At 41.9% G+C, this 27,194-nt stretch overlaps 1 protein-coding gene across 1 annotated transcript; it reads left to right on the forward strand.

Moving 5' to 3' along the window:
- The first annotated feature begins 4,906 nt into the window (after positions 1-4,906).
- LOC120993730 (posterior protein-like) lies at positions 4,907-6,208 on the forward strand. Its single transcript, XM_040422202.1, has one exon. It carries the CDS (start codon positions 4,907-4,909, stop codon positions 6,206-6,208), a length of 1,302 nt encoding a protein of 433 aa, XP_040278136.1.
- Positions 6,209-27,194: the final 20,986 nt, after the last annotated feature.

A 27,194-nucleotide genomic window follows, 5' to 3' on the forward strand; every position in this document is an offset into this window, starting at 1 on the left:
TCATCGTCCTCTGCATCGTCTTCCACCCAGTCTCCCTCCCTGACCTCCTCCTGTTCAGTCTGCACACTGCAAAAAGACGCGGCAGTGGGCACCTGTGTTTCGTCATCATCAGAGAGTCGGTGACTCTGCTGTGGTGGTATTCCCATGTCCTCTTCATCTGGAGACATAAGTGGTTGTGCGTCAGTGCATGGTATGTCTTCCTCCACTGGGGAAGGGCTAGGTGGACGCCCCTGGGAAACCCTGGAAGCAGAGTCTTCAAACAGAAGAAGAGACTGCTGCATAACTTGTGGCTCAGACCGTTTCCCTGATATGCTTGGGGGTGATGTGACAGACTGATGGGCTTGGTTTTCAGGTGCCACCTGTGCGCTTTCCGCAGAAGACTGGGTGGAAGACCATGTGGTGAACGTGCTGGAAGCACTGTCGGCCACCCAATCGATTAATGCCTGTACCTGCTCAGGCCTTACCATCCTAAGAGCGGCATTGGGCCCCACGAGATATTGCGGTACATTCTGCCGGCTAGTTGAGGGAGTTCGTTCCCTACTGTGTGCGCCTGGGGCCGAACGGCCACGTCCTCTACCAGCAACAGAGGCTCCACGGACACCACCACGACCGCGTCCTCGTCCCTTAATAGTATTTTTCTTCATTGTTGCGATTCAACTCGCACCACAATGAAATATATTATTTTTTATAAGCAAAATCCCCTCACTGGAATACTTTCAGTCTTTTGACTGTATGGATTACAGATGGAATGACTGTTATATGTGAGTACCGCTTTCTTTGACAGATTCTAGTATGGGTACATATATGTTTTCCCAACCCCAGCACATTAGTTTGCTAATTCCAGATGTATGAAACGCAGGCCTAACTGTATCTAGTATATTGAACGCCAGATAAACTAACTTGGCCTTTTTTAAATAAAAAAAAAATTCCCTCACTGGAATACTTTATGGCTTTTCACTGTATGGATTACAGATGGAATGACTGGTATATGTGAGTACCGCTTTCTTTGACAGATTCTAGTATGGGTACATATATGTTTTCCCAACCCCAGCACATTAGTTTGCTAATTCCAGATGTATGAAACGCAGGCCTAACTGTATCTAGTATATTGAACGCCAGATAAACTAACTTGGCCTTTTTTAAATAAAAAAAATTCCCTCACTGGAATACTTTCAGTCTTTTGACTGTATGGATTACAGATGGAATGACTGTTATATGTGAGTACCGCTTTCTTTGACAGATTCTAGTATGGGTACATATATGTTTTCCCAACCCCAGCACATTAGTTTGCTAATTCCAGATGTATGAAACGCAGGCCTAACTGTATCTAGTATATTGAACGCCAGATAAACTAACTTGGCCTTTTTTAAATAAAAAAAATTCCCTCACTGGAATACTTTCAGTCTTTTGACTGTATGGATTACAGATGGAATGACTGTTATATGTGAGTACCGCTTTCTTTGACAGATTCTAGTATGGGTACATATATGTTTTCCCAACCCCAGCACATTAGTTTGCTAATTCCAGATGTATGAAACGCAGGCCTAACTGTATCTAGTATATTGAACGCCAGATAAACTAACTTGGCCTTTTTTAAATAAAAAAAATTCCCTCACTGGAATACTTTCAGTCTTTTGACTGTATGGATTACAGATGGAATGACTGTTATATGTGAGTACCGCTTTCTTTGACAGATTCTAGTATGGGTACATATATGTTTTCCCAACCCCAGCACATTAGTTTGCTAATTCCAGATGTATGAAACGCAGGCCTAACTGTATCTAGTATATTGAACGCCAGATAAACTAACTTGGCCTTTTTTAAATAAAAAAAATCCCCTCACTGGAATACTTTCAGTCTTTTGACTGTATGGATTACAGATGGAATGACTGTTATATGTGAGTACCGCTTTCTTTGACAGATTCTAGTATGGGTACATATATGTTTTCCCAACCCCAGCACATTAGTTTGCTAATTCCAGATGTATGAAACGCAGGCCTAACTGTATCTAGTATATTGAACGCCAGATAAACTAACTTGGCCTTTTTTAAATAAAAAAAATTCCCTCACTGGAATACTTTCAGTCTTTTGACTGTATGGATTACAGATGGAATGACTGTTATATGTGAGTACCGCTTTCTTTGACAGATTCTAGTATGGGTACATATATGTTTTCCCAACCCCAGCACATTAGTTTGCTAATTCCAGATGTATGAAACGCAGGCCTAACTGTATCTAGTATATTGAACGCCAGATAAACTAACTTGGCCTTTTTTAAATAAAATAAAAATTCCCTCACTGGAATACTTTATGGCTTTTCACTGTATGGATTACAGATGGAATGACTGTTATATGTGAGTACCGCTTTCTTTGACAGATTCTAGTATGGGTACATATATGTTTTCCCAACCCCAGCACATTAGTTTGCTAATTCCAGATGTATGAAACGCAGGCCTAACTGTATCTAGTATATTGAACGCCAGATAAACTAACTTGGCCTTTTTTAAATAAAAAAAATTCCCTCACTGGAATACTTTCAGTCTTTTGACTGTATGGATTACAGATGGAATGACTGTTATATGTGAGTACCGCTTTCTTTGACAGATTCTAGTATGGGTACATATATGTTTTCCCAACCCCAGCACATTAGTTTGCTAATTCCAGATGTATGAAACGCAGGCCTAACTGTATCTAGTATATTGAACGCCAGATAAACTAACTTGGCCTTTTTTAAATAAAAAAAATTCCCTCACTGGAATACTTTCAGTCTTTTGACTGTATGGATTACAGATGGAATGACTGTTATATGTGAGTACCGCTTTCTTTGACAGATTCTAGTATGGGTACATATATGTTTTCCCAACCCCAGCACATTAGTTTGCTAATTCCAGATGTATGAAACGCAGGCCTAACTGTATCTAGTATATTGAACGCCAGATAAACTAACTTGGCCTTTTTTAAATAAAAAAAATTCCCTCACTGGAATACTTTCAGTCTTTTGACTGTATGGATTACAGATGGAATGACTGTTATATGTGAGTACCGCTTTCTTTGACAGATTCTAGTATGGGTACATATATGTTTTCCCAACCCCAGCACATTAGTTTGCTAATTCCAGATGTATGAAACGCAGGCCTAACTGTATCTAGTATATTGAACGCCAGATAAACTAACTTGGCCTTTTTTAAATAAAAAAAATTCCCTCACTGGAATACTTTCAGTCTTTTGACTGTATGGATTACAGATGGAATGACTGTTATATGTGAGTACCGCTTTCTTTGACAGATTCTAGTATGGGTACATATATGTTTTCCCAACCCCAGCACATTAGTTTGCTAATTCCAGATGTATGAAACGCAGGCTTAACTGTATCTAGTATATTGAACCCCAGATAAACTAACTTGGCCTTTTTTAAATAAAAAAAAAATTCCCTCACTGGAATACTTTATGGCTTTTCACTGTATGGATTACAGGTGGACTGGTATTAGTAGGGGTGACACAAGCACACCCAAGTCCCTGATGTAGGATTTCTATGGCACAGACCACTATTACAAGTGATTAATGGACGTTGGGAGAGATTGTGCTGCAGCACTAGTCCCAAGATGGCCGCCGCCTATCAGCCCAGTAACATGTGCCACAAAATGGTCTGCACAACCTTTAAAAAAAATAGCCTTGGACTGTGCTGCTAAATCGCTATTGGTCTGAATCCCAGGTGTAGATGTCTGACTTGTTTGGAGCTTTGGAATGCACACTGTGGCAGCTTCTGCTGCAGCACTACAAGTCGCAAAATGGCGGCCGGCGGTCAGCCCAGGTACATGTGGATGGAAAAATCACTCTGGCCACTCTAAAAATAGCCAATCCCTATCAAAAAAGCAGCTCAGCTGCAGTTGTTCAGATGAATCACAGGTGGAGGAGATAAATTTGCTTCCAGTTATTCAATTATCCCTGCCTATTCTCGCCCTAGCATCAGCTGCGTCTATCCCTGTTCTATTCACATCGGGAGTGAGCACGTCCCGACGTGCGCACAAGCTTATAAAGAGGCTGAGTCACATGCTGCACTTGGCCAATCACAGCCTTGCCAATAGTAGGCATGGCTGCGATGGCATCTTAGGGCAAGTAGTATGATGCATGTTGATTGGCTGCTTTGCAGCCTTTCAAAATGCGCCAAAATACATGCCGAACGACGAACCCGAACTTTTACGAAAAAGTTCGGGTTCGGGTCCGTGTCACGAACACCCCAAAATTCGGTACGGACCCGAACTATGCTCGAACTGTTCGCTCAACACTAAATGTAACTCAATGGAGAGTCAACCTATAAAATGGCTTTGTTTCATGACATAGGCAGAGCATTCTTTGACAAGACACCTGTTACTCTCTACACACACACACATTCACACATACACATTACTTTAAGGGAATTACTTTTTCACTCATTTTAAATTGGTTTATTGCTTGCCTGATTACCTTTTAAGACTTATTGCTGTGCTATATTTTTCTCTTTCTAAACTTTGTAACTTTCTTTTTATGAGAATTAAATCCTTCTAATTTTTATCTTTCATCACGAACTTTGCGCATTTTGTTGGGCTCCTTCTAAAGCATTTCTTGAAAAATAGAGAAATGCTGGACGTTATTCTACATTGGCGAGCCAGCGGATTTTTGTTGAATTCCTTCAGTTTGTAAAGAGGTGGGCCCAAGAGAGTAATTATTATTATTACAAGCTTCAGGAAAACAACAACAAAGAACCTATAGAAGATAAGTGAGCCACACATCTGTTGCAAGTGTCACTTCCCAGACGTAATACAGACGAAGGCCTTTGAGGAAAGAATTTACTACACAGAGATCCTTCCATTTACTGTGGGAAGAAGACGTAAGAAGGAGACATCAAGGACAAGTACCTGAGTAAGTAATGGAATTTCTAAATTCTTATTCAGATAAAAGTAAATTGGAGTTTAAAGTTGTAAGTAGTCATACTAATGCACAATTATGGGCAAGTTTATATAGTCAATGTGAAGAAGAAAACATAAGAATTGACAAACAGTTGTTGTGTATGGATAAATTGCAGAAGAAGCTCAGGAATGTATTACATATGGTGAAAATATTCAATACATTAGTTCTTGAAGATAGGCAGCCACAGACTCAGACACATAGTATATGTGTGAATAAAAAAGACACACATAATACAGACACACAGGAACACATAGAAGAGGATGATTTTAATGATTGTCCAAAGTGTCAAATTTTGGCACAACACATTGAAGATCTGGAAGATCAGATGGAAACTAGGACACAGCTCATATCAAAATTATGCCATCGTACGAAAAAAGTTTCTATTATTACAAAAAGTGGCATAGATACGGGTGCATCCTACATTCCAGACACTAGTCCAGCTGATGCAAATGAAGACATAGAGGATGAGGAAGTCAGGAGGAGGAAATTACATGACAGGGCAGCCAAGTTAAATTTAAAAATACATGATCAGTTAATAAAAATTTGTAAAGATATCCCAGCTTATACTGATAAGATGGATGCATTTCACAATGCTGATATCTTTGAATCTAATACTGATAAGTTCAATCTAAATAATGAACAGAAAAACAAAGTATTTAAAGTATGGCTTCCCTCACATATGGCAAGGAGATTAGAGACTACACCAAGAGTAAATGATGAGCGTGAAATAATACATAGTTCCCCAGCAGATCGATTGAGGCAACTACTTTTATTTACTACTGGAGAATCTACTCCTACATTTGAAATCCTTGACATGTTAAAGCCCACTTTACAGGATGATCCATTTGCATTCTTGATAAAATTTGAACAGGCGTATAGAATGGTCATGGAAATTGAGGATGATTCTGAACCCACTGCAATGATAAAGTCATTTGTAAAACGGTTCAAATATCTTGATCCAGTCTCCAGGGAGTTAGCACTAGGAAAGCCTACGTTACAGGAAGCGGCAACATTTATTGATCAAATAAGGAGATCCATAAAACAAAGTAGTATAAGGGTCAAAGTTGCTGCAGTCCAAAAAAAGGATGAAAATCAGGTAACAAATTCAAATACTCCTAAATCAAACCCTCCCATGAAAAGAGACCAATATAAACAGAAAGGAAAGGTGTCATTTCAAAGAGGACAAGTTACTTGTTATTATTGTGGAAAAATAGGACATTTAAAATGGCAATGTAGGAAATTCCTAAATTCCACAAATTAGAGAATTAACATTGAATAATTCGTACAAGGGGAAATCTTATGGTAATGAGATTGAGGAGACAACTGGTTTGTTACCTTCCCCATGACTAGGACGAACTATGACCTCTCGTCCTTTGGAATTAGTAGCTCCAGTTTCACTAGATGAGTGTGGGAGACCTTTTGTAAGGGGATCTTTACAGGGCAAAGAGGTGACATTTCTCATTGACACAGGAGCTCAATTAAGTGTGACTAATCAGGATTTACCTCTAGCTCCAAATGCACCTGTTTGTACAATTGTTGGTTTTAGTGGAAAGAGCGGAACTAAAGCGATTTTAGCACAGAATGTTAATTTGGAAATACCAGGCTATCTGAAAACTAAAATAGATATTTGGCATAGTACTAATTCTGAAAACATCATAGGAACTGACCTAATGAAAAAATGGGGTTGGGTCATTGACTTAGGAAATAAGGTGATCTGGAAAGATGTTGATGGATCTAAACCTGTAGTCATTGATCCCACTGAATACAGTCATGTTGGTACTGTTTGCCTAACCGAAGTTGTTTCTTCTGAACATTTGTGGCCAGAAACTGGTGATGATGAAGTTTTAAAAGAAATTGTACAAGGTACTCCTTCTTTGTGGGCACAATTCAGGAATGATGTGGGCACAATGAAAGATGTATTAGTCAATGTCGAGGGGAGAGACCCTCCTCCCCAAAAGCAGTACAAATTGCCACCTGAATCAATTGGTCCCATGTCTAAAATCATACAGGAACTGCTTGATCAAGGCGTCATTAGAAAGGCAAATTCAGTAACAAACAATCCACTGTGGTGTACTGTGAAGCCTGATGGTTCATACCGAATGTTATTGGACCTAAGATTGCTGAATAAGTATACCCCAAATGTGGCACCCATTGTTGCAGATACTCATGACATGATGGCACGACTGAATGCTAAGGCAAAGTTTTTCTCTGTTTTAGACATCAGTAATGGTTTTTTCAGCATACCTCTTGCAAAGAGCTGTCAATACAAATTTGCATTTAATTTCATGGATGATCAATATGTATTTTGCAGATTACCTCAAGGAGCACATTTATCACCTAGCATGTTTCATCAGGCAATCGCAAAAGTATTGTCCAAATTTTCAAGACCCGATTGTCTGTTGCAATATGTTGATGATATTCTTTTAGCCACTGAGGATAGAGAGTTGCATTTGTCTCTCTTAGCAGAATTATTTTCGTTGATGCACGAAGCAGGTTTGAAATTGAACACCAAGAAAGTCAAGCTGTTGCAGACTGAAGTGAGATATCTTGGAGTGTTAATCAGTCCAGGACAGAGACAGCCTCTTCAAGAAAGGGTTGAAGCTATTGCTTCTCTTCCCATTCCAACATCACACAAGGCTCTAAGACTTTTCTTGGGTCTGGTAAACTTTTCCAGAGAATTCATAGAAGGCTTTGCAGAAAAAGCTAAACCTCTTTATGATCTCTTGAAAAATAATGATGATGACTCTTTTGGACCATGGGAAGAGGAACAACAGAAGGCATTTGAACTTTTAAAGCGAAGTATGCAAAACTCTCCAGCATTGTCAACAGCTATGCCTCTGGCACCTTTTGCTTTGCAGGTTCACACCTCAGACACGGCTGTGTCAGCTGTACTCTTGCAGTTGCAAGGGGGAGAATGGCGGATTTTGGGCTATTTCTCTAAGCTTCTCACACCTGTGGAAAAAGGGTTTGAAATTTGTGCAAAACATTTGGTGGGTGTTTATTTTGCTGTTAAGGCAACAGAACACATTGTTGGATTTAACAAAATCATTCTGCAGACTCCTCACTCCACACTAAAACTTCTCCTTGAGAAAAACCTCCCAGGTGTGTCAAATCAAAGATTTGCACATTGGTTGTTGTCCTTATCATCAAAACAAATTGAGATTGATCACAAGGCCAAGTATGTACTTCCTCAATTAATGCAGTATGAAGGGAAAACTCATGAATGTTCAGAAACATTTTATGAATCATATCCTAGCTTGTTTAGGAGAGATGCAGAGAACAGTGATGAACCAGTATTTGTTGATGGTTCAAGATATTGTTCAGGGGGAAAGTATTATACAGGTTATGCTATCTTGTATCCGGAAAGGGGATATGCAGTTCAGCATAGACTGCCAGGACATTATTCAGCTCAGAGAGCAGAATTAGAAGCAGTCAAGACTGTACTGACAATTGATGAGAAAGAAAACAAGAATCCATTGGTCATTTATAGTGACAGCTCATATGTCATGAGATCACTGACAGACTATTTATCAGTGTGGGAGAGGAGAGGATTTGTAGATTCCTCTAACAAAGTCTTGGTTCATAGTGATACACTCAAGGACATATTCAAAATAGCTTCAAAAAATCCTAATAGCTATGCTATAGTCAAAGTCCCAGCACATAAGAAAGGCGAACATGAGTTAGTTATTGGAAACAACACTGTAGACACATTGGCTAAGGAAGCAGCTATGACAGGAGAGTTGAAGGAAGAAATTGAATCTTTGAAAGCTTTACCAGTGAGGAAAACAGACACGCATTTTCCTTCTTTTGCAGAAGAACAAGCAAAGGATTCGTCCCTTGCTGCTTCTCAGGTTGATCCAAAACCTCCCTTTGTTTGTGAAAACGGGGTTTTGTGTCATGACTGTCAGGGGGAATTGCGTCCTGTTGTCCCAAAACATTTACAAATGGAATTCACCAAATACAATCATGAGAGTTTAGGTCATTTGGGTCAGGAAAAATTGTTAGGAGTTCTCAAAGAGAAATTTTATTGGGACAAAATGGAGAAGACTGTCCAAGATTGTTCAGTCATGTCTCATTTGTGCTCAAGTCAACCCACGACCTAAAGGACAAAAACCTCCACTTTTACGAATTGCACCTGCTGATGGTCCTTGGTCTACATTACAGATAGACTACATTGGTCCTCTACCTTCAGGTAAACATGGACTCAGGTATGCATTAGTGGTGGTGGATGTATTTTCAAAATGGGTAGAGATCTTACCTGTCAGGAAAGATGATGCTCTGTCTACAGCAAGGGCATTGGTAAATCATGTGTTTTGTACTTGGGGGATCCCAAGAATGATTACCTCTGACCGAGGAAGTCATTTTACAGGAAAAATCATGCAGACAGTTTGTGCTATTCTAGGAGTACAACAACAGTTCCATGTATCGTATCACCCACAATCTGCAGGCATTGTGGAAAGAATGAACCGAACAATTAAGACAAGAATTGCAAAAATGTTATTAGACAAAGGAAATACATGGGTTGATGCAGTACCCTTTGTTCTTATCAGTATAAGAGGAACCGTTTCCTCTACAACACAGTATACTCCATTTGAATTAATGACGGGAAGAACAATGCCATTAATATTCCCAAACGAACCATTCTTGTCTACACCTCAAAAAGATGCAATAGCAAGGTCCAGGTGGTTACAGTTATTGCAGGAGAATTTAAGTACAATTCTTACATATGCTGCATCTAAAATGCAACGCATGATACCACCTCACTCTTCTAAATTTGTAAAAGGTGCTTTTGTAATGATTAAGACCTTCAGGAAGAGTGGACCTTGGGAAAGCAATTGGGAAGGTCCCTTCGAAATAATTGACACTAGGGGACAAGTAATGATTTTGGTTCAAAGAGCACCAAATGCTTCAAAGAATACTCGCAGACAACAAAAACTGTGGGTACATGTTGATCAGTGTAAATTGTATGTACCAAAATAATGATACTGCTTTTCTTCACAGGGAATGAAACTCTTCACGTTATACACAATCCACAACAAACAAGGATGTCTTCAGAAAAGCTGTTTCATGATGGGAATGTCATTGTTGATGATGATATTTACAACTGCTACGTTCGCAGAATTCCTTGATGATAAAAAGCGTAATCATGACAAAGAGACTTCAATCCTTGCACGAAGTAGAAGAGGATTTCGTCTTGAGGATTTTCTGGAAGAACAAATTCAAGACAATTCCAGAGACATTTCCGGAAGTCTTTGCATGGGTTATGGCTAGCTGTTGTATTGAAATACACTTCAGACATGATACACACATTGAATTACATGTAACAGCAGGACCCAAACCAAAGTTCACACAATTACAAGGAACATTCATACATAACAATAGAACTGGTTCATGGGAATGTACATCAATAGATGTATTATACTGGAGTATTGTGATAAAAGGAAATGAGTCAGCTACATGGTCCGGAGACCTCACAAATGATAAGATAGCATTAGGAAAAGTGGGAAAATCTCGAGAGGAAATTTGGTTTCAAACCCAGAACTATGTAAAAATAATGGATCCATCAATTCTTCCCATAACAGGAAAGGTTGATGAAGATTGGGTGAAAAATTGGAGATTCCAAATAATTAGGGAACCTGTTGTAGTTAACATAACCATTAACTTCATAGGAACAAATGTTATTAATCCCGAACTTCAAGTTTCTCCAACATTGGTAAATATTCAGGAAGAAACTAATCCATTATATTTAAAATGCAGCACAAGATTAGAGATTCCATCCGAATCTGTGGTAACTTGGACAAAAGGAGAGGTATTTTTAGGTAGTTTCTCTAATGGTCCAACTAACATGATTCATAAAGGTCAATTTGGAAATGTGAAATGGTTTGATAAAAAGTTTATATTTTATCAAGATCATCCATCTCCTAAAGATTCAGGAATTTATCAGTGTTGCACATTAACTATAAACAACCATAAACAATGTGAAACTGTAAATGTTACTGTATGGTCACCTACAGAAAATATTTGTACCAAAGTTAAATTTAAATCATCTAGTCCTTTCCAGATTAACCATTTCCAGTCCAAGCCTCTTTTGAGGAATGGTAAATATGTCACCATAATGTGGACATTTAATATATCAGACATATCAGAAAATATCATCAAAATATCCTAAATGTGGAAAGCATCTTGCTAATATGGAGGAAGGTTTAGAAAGATGGTTTAAAAAGAGTGTTTCCAAGCAAACCAGAACTAAAAGAGGTATAGTAGAAGGTATTTTTGGAGGAATAGGTACCTTTGGAAGCTTGGTAAATACAATGAATGTAAATTCATTACAATCAGATTTAAAAACCATAGGTTATCTGGAAAAGAAAGGAATTAAAGTACAGAAAAGTCTAAACCAACTTTTAGAGAAAATGATTGTTAATTCTGTAGTTGTTTTAGGATCTTCTGTTTCACATCTTCAAGATGTTACTTTAGGTTTGATCCAAAGTGAACAAGAGTCAGAAGTAGCCAGGGCATGTATGGAAATCCAAATAGAATATTCTACGAATTTAAAAATAATGGCTCAGGCTTTACAAAGTGGAATTACTCCACTTGGTTTATTGGAAAATGTACCTATGGAATATAATTATAGTATGAGACACATAGATTTATGGGTAAATAAGTGGTTAGGATGTAATAAGAACACATATATAGCTACCTCATTGATTCCAGTAGCTGGAAGAGAACAAATGGTAGTTCCAGTAACTGTTTTAGGAGTTCCCGTGAGTGAAGCACAGTTGATTTTTTATCAATTGCAATATACGGAATTTGCATATGATGGTACTCATATAGAACAATTGGATCTTTCTTCATGTTTACACTTTGTTTCTAAAATAATCTGTTTACCGGAACAAGATAAGGAGATTTATCATTCTTGTTTCCATAATCAAACTTCTTGCCATGCACGAATTGAGAATGTATACTCAATTCATGATTTGCTAACTCAAGTTGGTCCAAACAAAGTTTGTGTACAAGTGATGTCTGAGAAAGAAAAGGTTGTAGCATTCTTTTCTTCTTGTGTACATCACGAGAATTTAACCAAGGGTTTATATTGTTTGGAAGGAGACAGGAGAGCAATCTCTATGAATTTAGGAAGACTCAATATTTCTTCCATAAATACAACCCAATTGAAAATCCTTCCAATGAAATTTAATCTCACTCAAATTGACAAATTTCCGTGGGATGAGTGGACAAAAGAAATTAAAAAAGATAAAGGTCTTTTAAAAATATTAAGTGAACAAATAAAAGAAGCAGAAATTGCATTTAATCATAAACAAGGACAATCATCAGAAATAGAACATTAATGGAATATCATGTCTGGAACATCTTGGTGGGGAAAATTGAGGAAATCTGTAAATATGTGGTCAAAATCTTCTACACAAACAGCAGTTGAGAATACGTTATCCCATCCTATTATTATTATTATATTTATTATTATATTTTTGTGTATTATCTATCAAGTTTTTGTTATGTATAGGATTAGGAAAACATATAGTAATATAAAGAAGGAAATTAACAAAGGAGATAACATTTTGAAAGAAATGTTAAAAAGAACTCAGTATACCAATTCTATATGGAATACTGAATCAAAAAAATTGATCAAACAACAAGTGCTATAACATGGTCAATGAGTGAATGTGATACGAATGAGATACGAATGATGAGTAATTGCGGTAGATTAGGAGGTTATGATTGAAGATTTATATTTCAAATCATAATCAGGGGGAAATGTAAAATAATAAACTAACACATTTTAGCAGGCTAGGGTTATTTAAAGGACCATGCAAGGGCAGCACTTGTGTTGAAGTGTCAATTTTTGACAGGTTGAGACGACAATAGCATTTGGGAAGATTAGGAATCCTCCTTCTCAGCATATTATTATTAGCTTTACAAATAAGGTATACTTAGAAGATCCTGATGTAAGGGGTTTTACTTGTTAACCATATATGTCTGTTAGAATGGTAAATTTAGGATACAATGTAACTCAATGGAGAGTCAACCTATAAAATGGCTTTGTTTCATGACATAGGCAGAGCATTCTTTGACAAGACACCTCTCTACACACACACACACATTTACACATACACATTACTTTAAGGGAATTACTTTTTCACTCATTTTAAATTGGTTTATTGCTTGCCTGATTACCTTTTAAGACTTATTGCTGTGCTATATTTTTCTCTTTCTAAACTTTGTAACTTTCTTTTTATGAGAATTAAATCCTTCTAATTTTTATCTTTCATCACGAACTTTGCGCATTTTGTTGGGCTCCTTCTAAAGCATTTCTTGAAAAATAGAGAAATGCTGGACGTTATTCTACAGTGCAAAGAAATATTTATTTCAGGCCTACACTGGTTTAGACCGTGTGAAATACCCCCTCTACATACAGGGGTTTGATTCAGGGATTTGAAATACAGCCATTTTAAAATACAGCCATTTTGTGCAAAGATATATTTACTTCAGGCCTATACTGGTTCAGACCGTGTGAGGTACTCCCTCTACATACAGGGGTTTGATTCAGGGATTTTAAATATAGCCATTTGAAATACAGCCATTTTGTGCAAAGATATATTTACTTCATGCCTACAATGGTTCAGACCGTGTAAGATACTCCCTCTACATACAGGGGTTTGATTCAGGGATTTGACATACAGCCATTTGAAATACAGCCATTTTGTGCAAAGAAATATTTACTTCAGGCCTACACTGGTTCAGACCGTGTGAGATACCCCCTCTACATACAGGGGTTTGAATCAGGCATTTGAAATACAGCCATTTGAAATACAGCCATTTTGTGCAAAGAAATATTTACTTCAGGCCTACACTGGTTCAGACCGTGTGAGATACCCCCTCTACATACAGGGGTTTGAATCAGGCATTTGAAATACAGCCATTTGAAATACAGACATTTTGTGCAAAAATATATTTACTTCAGGCCTACACTGGTTCAAACCATGTGAAATACTCCCTCTACATACAGGGGTTTAAATCAGGCATTTGAAATACAGCCATTTTGGGCAAAGATATATTTACTTTAGGCCTACACTGATTCAGACCATATGAGATACTCCCTCTACATACAGGGGTTTGATTCAGGGATTTGAAATACAGTCATTTGAAATACAGCCATTTTGTGCAACGAAATATTTACTTCAGGCCTACACTGCTTCAGACCGTGTGAGATACCCCTTCTACATACAGGGGTTTGAATCAGGCATTTGAAATACAGCCATTTGAAATACAGACATTTTGTGCAAAAATATATTTACTTCAGGCCTACACTGGTTCAAACCATGTGAAATACTCCCTCTACATACAGGGGTTTAAATCAGGCATTTGAAATACAGCCATTTTGGGCAAAGATATATTTACTTCAGGCCTACACTGGTTCAGACCGTGTGAGATACTCCCTCTACATACATGGGTTTGATTCAGGGATTTGAAATACAGCCATTTGAAATACAGCCATTTTGGGCAAAGAAATATTTACATCAGGCCTACACTGGTTCAGGCCCTATGAGATACTCCCTCTACATACAGGGGTTTGATTCAGGGATTTGAAATACAGCCATTTTGCGCAAAGATATATTTACTTCAGGCCTACACTGGTTCAAACCGTGTGAGATACTCCCTCTACATACAGGGGTTTGATGCAGGGATTTGAAATTCAGCCATTTTGTGCAAAGATATATTTACTTTAGGCCTACACTGGTTCAGACCGTGTGAGATACCCCCTCTACATACAGGGGTTTGAATCAGGCATTTGAAATACAGCCATTTGAAATACAGCCATTTTGCGCAAAGATATATTTACTTCAGGCGTACACTGGTTCAGACCGTGTGAGATACTCCCTCTACATACAGGGGTTTGATTCAGGGATTTGAAATACAGCCATTTGAAATACAGCCATTTTGTGCAAAGATATATTTACTTTAGGCCTACACTGATTCAGACCATATGAGATACTCCCTCTACATACAGGGGTTTGATTCAGGGATTTGAAATACAGTCATTTGAAATACAGCCATTTTGTGCAACGAAATATTTACTTCAGGCCTACACTGCTTCAGACCGTGTGAGATACCCCTTCTACATACAGGGGTTTGAATCAGGCATTTGAAATACAGCCATTTGAAATACAGACATTTTGTGCAAAAATATATTTACTTCAGGCCTACACTGGTTCAGACCATGTGAAATACTCCCTCTACATACAGGGGTTTAAATCAGGCATTTGAAATACAGCCATTTTGGGCAAAGATATATTTACTTTAGGCCTACACTGATTCAGACCATATGAGATACTCCCTCTACATACAGGTGTTTGATTCAGGGATTTGAAATACAGTCATTTGAAATACAGCCATTTTGTGCAACGAAATATTTACTTCAGGCCTACACTGCTTCAGACCGTGTGAGATACCCCTTCTACATACAGGGGTTTGAATCAGGCATTTGAAATACAGCCATTTGAAATACAGACATTTTGTGCAAAAATATATTTACTTCAGGCCTACACTGGTTCAAACCATGTGAAATACTCCCTCTACATACAGGAGTTTAAATCAGGCATTTGAAATACAGCCATTTTGGGCAAAGATATATTTACTTCAGGCCTACACTGGTTCAGACCGTGTGAGATACTCCCTCTACATACAGGGGTTTGATTCAGGGATTTGAAATACAGCCATTTGAAATACAGCCATTTTGGGCAAAGAAATATTTACATCAGGCCTACACTGGTTCAGGCCCTATGAGATACTCCCTCTACATACAGGGGTTTGATTCAGGGATTTGAAATACAGCCATTTTGCGCAAAGATATATTTACTTCAGGCCTACACTGGTTCAAACCGTGTGAGATACTCCCTCTACATACAGGGGTTTGATTCAGGGATTTGAAATACAGCCATTTGAAATACAGCCATTTTGGGCAAAGAAATATTTACATCAGGCCTACACTGGTTCAGGCCCTATGAGATACTCCCTCTACATACAGGGGTTTGATTCAGGGATTTAAAATACAGCCATTTGAAATACAGCCATTTTTTGCAAAGATATATTTACTTCAGGCCTACACTGGTTCAGACCGTGTGAGATACCCCCTCTAACATACAGGGGTTTGAATGAGGCATTTGAAATACAGCCATTTGAAATACAGCCATTTTGTGCAAAGATATATTTACTTCAGGCTTACACTGGTTCAGACCGTGTGAGATACTCCCTCTACATGCATGGGTTTGATTCAGGGATTTGAAATACAGCCATTTGAAATACAGCCATTTTGTGCAAAGAAATATTTACTTCAGGCCTACACTTGTTCAGACCGTGTGAGATACCCCCTTTACATACAGGGGTTTGAATCAGGCATTTGAAATACAGCTATTTGAAATACAGTCATTTTGTATAAAGATATATTTACTTCAGGCCTACACTGGTTCAGGCCGTGTGAGATACACCCTCTACATACAGGGGTTTGATTCAGGCATTTGGAATACTGCCATTTTGGGCAAAAAAAACTTTTATTGAGGCCTAGTCTGTTTCAGGCCGTGTGAGATACACCCTTTACAAACTGTTGTTCTATTCTACAACTTTAGGGCAAGATCCTAAATTTGAAAAATATGAGGAGAGCGTCAAATAAGGAACGTGGCCCAGGTTGTGATGCTGCTAGTGGAGCTCATGTTGCAGGGAGAGGACGTGGTCGATCTGTGCCAGCTACACGCACAAGTAAAACCCCTTCCTCAGGTGCGAGTAGGCGACAAAACCTGCAGCGATATTTGGTCGGGCCTAATGCTGCTCTACGAATGGTGAGGCTTGAACAAGTACAGGCGATAGTAGATTGGGGTGCTGACATTGGATCCAGTTCCTTCACATTGTCTCCCACCCAGTCTCCTGCTGAAAGACCACAGTTGGCACCTGCAGCCGATGTCCATCAGTCTTTCATCTCACCCCCTTGCAAATCAGCCAAGCAGTCTGAGCCCCAAGTCATGCAGCAGTCTCTTCTGCTTTTTGATGACTCTTTTAGCAGGGTTTCCCAGGGCCATCCACCTATCCCTGCCCCAGAAGTGGAAGAGATTGAGTGCACCGATGCCCAACCACTTATCTTTCAAGATGAGTACATGGGAGGACCATCGCAGCACGTCTCGGATGATGACGAAACACAGGTGCCAACTGCTGGGGCTTTCGAAAGAGTGCAGACCGACAAGGAAGGCAGGGGTGAAGACTGGGTGGAATATGATGTGGAGGACGATGAGGTCCTCTACCCCACATGGAATCAAGGTCATGCGAGTGACCTATGTAGTTCGGAGGAAGAGGCGGTGGTCCCACAGAGCCACCAGCACAGCAGAAGAGGGAGCAGGGTGCAAAAGCGGAGTGGCCGTCCTCTATACAGTACGCCTCCAACTGCCCACCGCAGCAAGGGACCGAGCACACCAAAGTCAGCTCCAAGGAATTCCCTGGCGTGGCCGTTCTTCAGACAATGTGCTGACGACAAGACACGAGTGGTTTGCACGATGTGCAATCAGAGCCTGAAGCGAGTCATAAACGTTCTCAACCTGAGCACAACCTGCATGACCAGGCATTTAAGTGCAAAGCACGAGCTGCAGTGGAGTAGACACCTCAAAAACCAAGAAAGGTCTCTGGCTCCTCCTGCTTTCTCTTCTGCTGCAGTCGCGGCCTCTTCATCCACCTCTGGAGTGACAGTGCCACCTGCCACCCCGCAAACAGAGGATCTGCCAGCAACACCAACACCTGGGTCACCAAGCATCTCTACAATGTCCCAAGGAAGCGCTCAGCTCTCCAAATACCAAACGCTGAAGAGAAAGAGGAAGTACCCCCCTACCCACCCGCGATCCCTAGCCCTGATTCCTTAAAAATTACCCCGATATGTTAGAGCTGCTGCATAAAGTGCGGGCCGTCTGTGAGCGCTTTCGGCCTTCCCATTCACCGCCTCATATGCGACGTGCCCACAAGGTGGAACTCCACCTTGCACATGCTGGCCAGACTGTGTGAGCAGCAGCAGGCGATAGTGGAGTTTCAGCTGCAGCACGCACGGGTGAGTCGCTCGGCGGAACAGCACCGCTTCACCACCAATGACTGGGCCTCCATGCGAGACCTGTGTTCCTTGTTGCGCTGTTTCGAGTACTCCACCAACATGGCCAGTGCCGATAACACAGTTTTCAGCGTTACTATCCCACTTCTATGCCTCCTTGAAAAAAACGCTCCTGGCGATGATGAAAGAGGATGTGGCACAGGAGGAGGAGGAGGAAGAGGAATCATTTTGTAGGGTTTCCGGACAGTCATTCCCAAGTGGCTCCAAGGGTGGGTTCCTGCACCCACAAACCCAAGGTACACAATTGTCCAGCCAGGGCACAGTTCTGGAGGATGAGGAGGAGATGGAGGAGGAGGAACCATGTTCACAGCAGGGTGGCACCCAGACCAGCTCATGGCCATCACTGGTGCGTGGATGGGGGGATACAGAGAACACAGACGATACACCTCCCACAGAGGGCAGCTTTTCGTTGCCTCTGGGCAGCCTGGCACACATGAGCGATTACATGCTGCAGTGTCTCCGCATCGACCGCCGAGTTGCCCACATTCTAACTTGTGCTGATTACTGGGTGGCCACGCTGCTGGATCCCCGTTACAAGGACAACGTACCATCCTTAATTCCGTCACTGGAGTGTGATCGTAAGATGCGTGAGTACAAGCGCATGCTGGTAGACGCGCTGCTGGTGCTATTCCCACCTGACAGCGGGGGCACAGTGGATGCACAAGGTGAAGGCAGAGGATGAGGAAGAGGTCGCCAACGCAGCTGGGGCACCGCCAACACCTCAGAAGGCATGGTTAGCATGGCCGAAATGTGGAAAAGCTTTGTCTGCACCCCACAACAACCATCACCACCAGCTAATATGGAACGTCTTAGCAGGAGGCAGCATTTCTCCAACATGGTGGAGCAGTATATGTGCACACGCCTACACGTACTGAATGACGGGTATGCCCCCTTCAACTTCTGGGTCTCCAAATTGGGCACATGGCCTGAGCTTGCCCTTTATGCCTTGGAGGTGCTGGCCTGCCCTGCAACCAGTGTATTATCTGAACGTGTGTTTAGCACGGCAGGGCGCGTCATCACAGACAAGCGCAGCCGCCTGTCCACAGCCAATGTTGACAAGCTCACGTTCATTAAAATGAACCAGGCATGGATCCCTCAGGACTTGTCCGTACCTTGTGCAGAATAGATGTAAATAAATATATACCGGCACTAAGCAGCCATTGTTATACTGCAGCGCAATTGCTCATGTTTGTATTTTGGATATTTCACACTCTTCTGGAGTGTACCTTAATTTTACAAAATTTTATTAAAACCAAAAACCTGTGTTGGGTATCTCATCCTCCTCCACCTCCGCTTCCACCTACTCCGCTACGTCCACCGCCTCCTCAAACTCCTACTCCATATGGAACTCCACCTCATAAATCCATTTTTTATTTTTGTACGTGTTTTATTTAATATAATTTCACTACTTTGTAATTTACATTTTCAGGTGAAATTCACAATTTTTGGGTGTATAGTACCACTGCTATACCTAGTAGACCGGTAAAAAAAAATAACAAAAATTGTCAGTTAACTTTTTCAGGTGAAATTAACCGATTTTTGGGTGTATAGTAACACTGCTATACTTAGTAGGCCGGTTAAAAAATAAATAAATTGTCATTTACATTTTAGGGAGAAATTCACCAATTTTGGTGTGTATAGTACCACTGCTATACCTAGTGGACAGGTAAATAAAAAATAAAAAATAAAATTGTCAGTTACATTTTCTGGCGAAATAAACAAATTTTTGCTATACCTAGTAGACAGGTTAAGCAAAAAAATATTGTCATTTACATTTTCGGGTGAAATTCACCAATTTTGGTGTGTATAGTACCACTGCTATACCTAGTAGACCGGTAAAAAAAAATAAATTGTCAGTTACATTTTCTGGCGAAATTCACCAATTTGTGGGAGTGATTTACCACTCCTATACCTAGTAGACCGGGAAAAAAAAATAGTCAGTTACATTTTTGGGTGAAATTCACCAATTTTTGGGTGTAATATACCCCTCCTCTACCTAGTTGACAGCTTAATAAATTTCAATAATTTTTCTGTTACATTCTTGGGTTGACATTATACAATTTTAGACTTGAACAAACACCTGCTATGCATAGGTGACAGGGAATAAAATTTAATAAATTATTCCGTAATTAATGCGCACCACATCCTTTCATTCAATGCTTAAACTTTGAAAAGTTGTCACACTTTTATGCTTTAATAATTTTCCCATATTTCAACTCTAATTTTAAATTAGAAAAAATGAATCCTCCCTTGGATGTGGTCTCTCTTTCTCACGCTTCCTCTCTTTCCTGGAACCCTGATTCCCCGCCACCCGTGATCACCATGGTAGGCGCATAAAAGAACATCGAAAGTTGATAGAGCAGATATCAAATTGGATGGTGAACATCACGGGGACGTACGACATGGTGGGGCACTAAGTGTGCACACGCCTACACGAACTGACTGACAGTGGTCAGCCCCTGCAACTTCTGGGTCTCCAAATTGGGCACATGGCCTGAGCTTGTCCTTTACGCCTTGAAGGTGCTGGTCTGCCCTGCAGCCAGTGTATTATCTGAACGTGTGTTTAGCACGGCAGGGGGCGTCTTCACAGACAAGCGCAGCCGCCTGTCCACAGCCAATGTGGACAAGCTCACGTTCATTAAAATAAACCAGGTATGGATCCCTCAGGACTTGTCCATACCTTTTCCAGAATAGACATGTATACCGGCACTAAGCAGCCATTGTTATACTGCAGCGCAATTGCTCATGTTTGTATTTTGGATATTTCACACTCTTTTGGAGTGTACCTTAATTTTACAAAATTAAATTAAAACCAAAAACCTGTGTTGGCTATCTCGTCCTCCGCCACCACCGCTTCCACCTACTCCGCTACGTCCACCGCCTCCTCAAACTCCTACTCCATATGGAACTCCACCTCATAAATCAATTTTTTTTTTGTACGTGTTTTATGTTATATCATTTCACTACATTGTAATTTACATTTTCGGGTGAAATTCACCAATTTTTAGGTGTATAGTACCAATGCTATACCTAGTAGACCGGTAAAAAAAAATAAAAAAATTGTCATTTACTTTTTCGGGTGAAATTAACCGATTTGTGGGTGTATAGTACCACTGCTATACCTAGTAGGCCGGTTAAAAAATAAATAAATTGTCATTTACATTTTGGGGAGAAATTATATATATATATATATGTATAATACCACTGCTATACCTAGTGGATCGGTAAAAAAATAAAAATAAATTGTCAGTTACATTTTCTGGCGAAATAAACTAATTTTTGGGTGTATAGTACCACTGCTATACCTAGTAGACAGGTTAAACAAAAAAAAAATTGTTAGTTATATATTCTGGTGAAATTCACCAATTTTTGGGAGTGATGTACCACTCCTATACCTAGTAGACTGGAAAAAAAAAAATTGTCAGTTACATTTTTTGGTGAAATTCACCAGTTTCTAGGTGTAATATACTGTACCCCTCCTCTACCTAGTTGACAGCTTAAAAAATTTCAATAATTTTTCTGTTACATTCTTGGGTTGACATCATACAATTTTAGACGTGAACAAACACCTGCTATGCATAGGTGACAGGGAATAAAATTTAATAAATTATTCAGTAATTAATGCGCACCACATCCTTTCATTCAATGCTTATCTTTGAAAAGTTGTCACACTTTTATGCTTTAATAATTTCTCCCATATTTCAACTCTAATTTTAAATTTGAAAGAATGAATCCTCCCTTGGATGTGGTCTCTCTTTCTCACGCTTCCTCTCTTTCCTGGAATTCTGATTCCCCGCCACCCATGATCACCATGGTAGGCGCATAAAAGAACATTGAAAGTTGATAGAGCAGATATCAAATTGGATGGTGAACATCACGGGGATGTGCGACATGGTGGGGCACTAAGTGTGCACACGCCTACACTAACTGACTGACAGGGGTCAGCCCCTGCAACTTCTGGGCCTCCAAATTGGGCACATGGCCTGAGCTTGCCCTTTACACCTTGGAGGTGCTGGTCTGCCCTGCAGCCAGTGTATTATCTGAACGTGTGCTTAGCACGGCAGGGGGCGTCATCACAGACAAGCGCAGCCGCCTGTCCACAGCCAATGTGGACAAGCTCACGTTCATTAAAATTAACCAGGCATGGATCCCTCAGGACACTAAGCAGCCATTGTTATACTGCAGCGCAATTGCTCATGTTTGTATTTTGGATATTTCACACTCTTTTGGAGTGTACCTTAATTTTACAAAATTAAATTAAAGCCAAAAACCTGTGTTGGCTATCTCGTCCTCCTCCACCACAGCTTCCACCTATGTCCACCGCCTCCTCAAACTCCTACTCCATATGGAACTCCACCTCATAAATCCATTAATTTTTTTTGTACGTGTTTTATTTTATATCATTTCACTACTTTGTCATTTACATTTTCGGGTGAAATTCACCAATTTTTGGGTGTATAGTACCACTGCTATACCTAGTAGACCGGTAAAAAAATAAAAATAAATTGTCATTTACTTTTTCGTGTGAAATTAACCGATTTTTGGGTGTAAAAAAAAAAAAAATTGTCATTTACATTTTAGGGAGAAATTCACCAATTGTGGTGTGTATAGTACCACTGCTATACCTAGTGGACAGGTAAAAAAATAAAAATAAAATTGTCAGTTACATTTTATGGTGAAATTAACAAATTTTTGGGTGTATAGTACCCCTGCTATACCTAGTAGACAGGTTAAAAAAATGAAAAAAATTGTCATTTACTTTTTTGCGACATGGTGGGGCACTAAGTGTGCACACGCCTGCAACTTCTGGGTTTCCAAATTGGGCACATGGCCTGAGCTTGCCCTTTACGCCTTGGAGGTGCTGGCCTGCCCTGCAGCCGGTGTATTGTCTGAACGTGTTTTTAGCACGACTGGAGGGTTATATTTCCCAATGTTTTGGGGTGTACCCTAATTTAAAAAAATAAAAATTAATTTTAAACCAAAAAGCAGTGTAGGCTACCTCCTCCTCCTCCACCTCTACTTCGACCTACACCGCCACATCCACCGCCTCCTCAACCTCCTACTCCATATGGACCTGGTCCTCCTAGATCAAGATTATAATTTTTTATTTTTACGTATTTTATGTTATTTTAAGTAATTTCCCTATCCACTTGCCATGCTCTTAACCACATTTTGATGCCATTTGCAGCCCTCTAGCCCTTTCCATGACATTTTTACAGCCATTTTAGTGCTCAAAAGTTCGGGTCCCCATTGACTTCAATGGGGTTCAGGTTCGGGGTCAAGTTCGGGTCCCGAACTCGAACTTTTTTCCGAAGTGCGGCCGAACCCGTCGAACCCGAACATCCAGGTGTCCGCTCAACTCTAGAAGTAACGTAAAATATAAATGTATATATCAATATCTACATGTGGCAATAATGCTCCATTCCTAAAAAAATGGATTAACACACGGATGAGTATAATGCCAGACACACCCAACCATGTCGAGAGGTCAACACGGAAGTCAGGCTTCTTGTTCAGGACGACAGACAACAGCGTGTTCGAACCTGAATCCGTATTTAAACAAACAATAAAAAAATTAAAATAATGCTACTTTTTTAGGTTCATCAATTAGTCCTGTTCAATGTTAACTGAATAAGACCTTTTGACAAGGAAAGGCCACATGCGGTTCCCACCTTGCTACAGTAAGACAGGCAGCAGAAGCAGCTATAGGTAATGGTGTAGTATAAGGCCTACACATAACTCAGCATGATCAGGACAGACAACAGCAGCAGGTAGATGCTAACGGTCGAGTATAAGGCCTACACATAGCTCAGCCTAACTCTTCAGGACAGAGAGCAGCATGTTCTTAGTTTGCAGCAGGAATGTGTTCCCAGGAATGGGCCCCCACCAGACCAGGGCAACACCAAAAATAAACTAAGACACCACCGACTGCAGCAAGTTCTAAGTTTGCAGCAGGAATGTGTTCCCAGGAATGGGCCCCCACCAGACCCGGGCAACACCAAAAATATACTAAGACACCTCTGACAGCAGCATTTTCTTTGTCTATATCAGTAATGTGGTAACATGAATACAAAATGCTATATTTTCCATTGACAATTTTTTTGTCAAAGGTATTTTAAGTTTTGAAAGCACACTATAAATTAATACAAAATTAGCTATACATGCCTCCTGCACTGGTCTGCTCTAAGTCTCCATATCGGGCACATCGAGTCTGGAGCAGAACACTGCGGTAACGCAGCCTGCCTCACTGTGTACTGATTCCTCCAAGCCAGAGGGCAGTAGGAGTGGTGGGGTTTAGCAGCGGCTCACTCATCCTCCTTTTGTCTGTGAGGAGGCATGGGTACCGCCGCTCTCCCCACCCATACACGATCGGCTCCACACACACGCTGGGCCCAGGCTGAAAGCAGAGCTGGATTCGTTTTGTGGATTAAGTTTACCTGCAGTTCTAGGTATTGGTGAACACATGGTGGCTTCAGAACAGACTACTAACTCCGCTCTTCTGGATGACAGTGTCGGTGCTCCATGGTGCCTGTCAGCCCCTTCCTAGTGATGCTTGGCCCGGGTTCTGTGACACTACACCCTGTGTGTAGTCAAGCATCACAGCTAAAGGCTTATTCAGCAGCCTGACCTGCAATCGATGATCCAGGCTGCGCACTGGAGGCAGCAGCCGAGCACACGACCAGTAACTGGGTACCGTGGCTGAGTCATCACCGACAGGAAGGGGAAATGATCTCGGCGGCAGAGCCTGGGACACTTCCTGACCGGGCCGAGGCAAGCTCGCTCATCACTGGCTTTTGTGCTCAGACGGGCAGTGGAAGGATGGGTTCTGCCGACGGCCGGAGCCCAGCGTGTGTGCGGCGCCAATCGTGTATGGGTGGGGAGAATTCTTCCTCCTCCTCCTCCTCGTCCTGGGCCTGGTTTTGTTGGACCATTGTTTGCTCTTCTTGCTCCACCAAGGCACTCTCTCCAGCCTCGAGCAGGCGATCTAGTGTCCTTTCCAGCAGGAACATTATGGGGAGCACGTCATTATGGGGAGCACGCATTTGTGATGTAGGGGAGTGGATGTGATGGCCCGGAAGTGCCTTGGTCCAGCAGGTATTCCTTGACTGCCTATCGCTGCTCCCACAACCTCTTCAGCATGTAAAGGGTGGAGTTCCACCTTGTCACGCTGTTCACAATCAGCCTGTGAGGGGGCAGGCTGTTGTCCTGCTGCAGGTTGGACAGGGACACGGTGGCGGTTGGGGAGCGTCGGAAGTGGCTGGCAATCCTCCGTACACTTTGCACAATGTCACTCAACCTTGGGTATGTGCGTAGGAACTTCTGTACCTCAAGGTTGAGGACATGTGCCATGCAGGGCACATGTGTCAGACTGCCAGCATGGAGGGCAGCTAGGCGGTTGCTGCCGTTGTCACAGAAAACCATACCTGCCTCTAGCCTTTTGGGTGTCAGCCACTTATGGACCTGAGCCTGAAGTGGGGCCAGAACATGAGGTCCAGTGTGTCTCCGTTCCCCTAAGCTCACAAGCTGGAGCACGGCCTGGCAGCAGACATGCCCCACACTTGTATAGCTACAGGGACCCTTGCTGGGGGGCTTAGAAGGGGTGGAGACAGTGGCTTGAGTGACGGCACCACAAACTCAGATGCCAACACATTTGATGATCCCTCCCCGGCGCCTCGGAGGGACACCCAATGGGCACTAAAACTTATGTATCGTCCCTGCTGGTCCAGGCATCCATAGTCAGATGCACCCTGTTGCTGACAGCGTGATCCAGCGACAGGGATACATTCTGCACAATGTGCTGGTATAGGACAGGGACGCCGGTCCTGGCATAGAAATGACGGTTGGGGGCACGCCATCTGGGTTGGGCCTGCTCCAACATCTGCCAGAATGGATTGCAGTCCACAATATTGAAGGTCAGCAGATGTTGGTCGATAACCCTTACCAGGAGCCCATCTAGTGAATGCACTCGTCGGTCCCCAGCAGCATAGGGCGCGGTGCGTTCAAATGCGTCGGGAACCAACGGCTGGCGCCGGACGGCAGTGGAGGCGATAGAGGAGGGTGCAGTGGAGAAAGAGGTCTGGCTTCCGGTACCAGTACCTCTAAGAGAGGGAACGGGGGAGTGGGTATGCATTGTTGGAAGGGGTTTGGGTAGCTGCAGTACAGTGGCAGGAGCTGCTGTCCCCTGCACACTGCTGCTGGCGCTGCTATGACCACCCTGCATCTGTTCCCACTCCCGCCAGTGGTTTACTTTTATTTGCTGGGTAAGGAATGTGGTACCCAGCCAAGCAACAGACCTCCCTCTCCTCACCCTGGCATGGCACAGCTGACAGATGGCAATTGTTACATCATCTGCTGCCAGGGTGAAGTAAGCCCAAACAGGCGACTTACGCACCGACCTCCTGTCAGATGGGGTGGTGCTGACTTGCTCCTGTTCGAGCTCGGTGCGCACAGATGGAGCTGGATGCTGCTGCTGCCTCCTCCTGCTGCCATTACTAGTGGAGCCCCTGACACTGGGCCCAATAGTGACCTGGCACACAGTTTGCCTCGGGTGCCTATCTTCCTCATCAGTGCTGCTGTCACCTGACAAGGGAGGTGGCACCCATTCTGGGTCACCCTCCTCTTCGCCCCCTGATATATCAGACCCAAGGCCAACCTGTAGTGGACTGAGGGGAACTGCAGACGTGGAGCCCCTGACCTGCCTCCGCTGTCCCCTCGCTAACACCTGGGTCTGACTAGGTGAGAGGGTTCTGTGGATGAAATCACCCGCACCAGTTGGAAGGGATGTCACTGGGGTACTGACAAGCGATACCCCCTTCTCCTCCTCCATCCCTTCTAAAAGGTCCTGACCATGAGGAGGACTGAACTGCAATTCACTTTCCTGCATTACCTCCCCCAAGATGTCCCTCTCACTGTCGCTGTCAAACAGGAGCAGGGTAGATTATTGGTGGCTGGGGGTTGGTCCTGCAGGAGGCGGAGTGCTGCTGCTGTTGCTCAGAGCCGGGGCAGAGGACTCCATGCCACTGGCTTGTGCCACGATAGCCACTACTGCCTGGACGTCCTGAGTAGAAATGGGGCGGCTGCCACGCCCTAAGAAACA

This window comes from Bufo bufo, chromosome 3 (assembly GCF_905171765.1).
Source record: "Bufo bufo chromosome 3, aBufBuf1.1, whole genome shotgun sequence".
Lineage (NCBI taxonomy): Eukaryota > Metazoa > Chordata > Amphibia > Anura > Bufonidae > Bufo > Bufo bufo.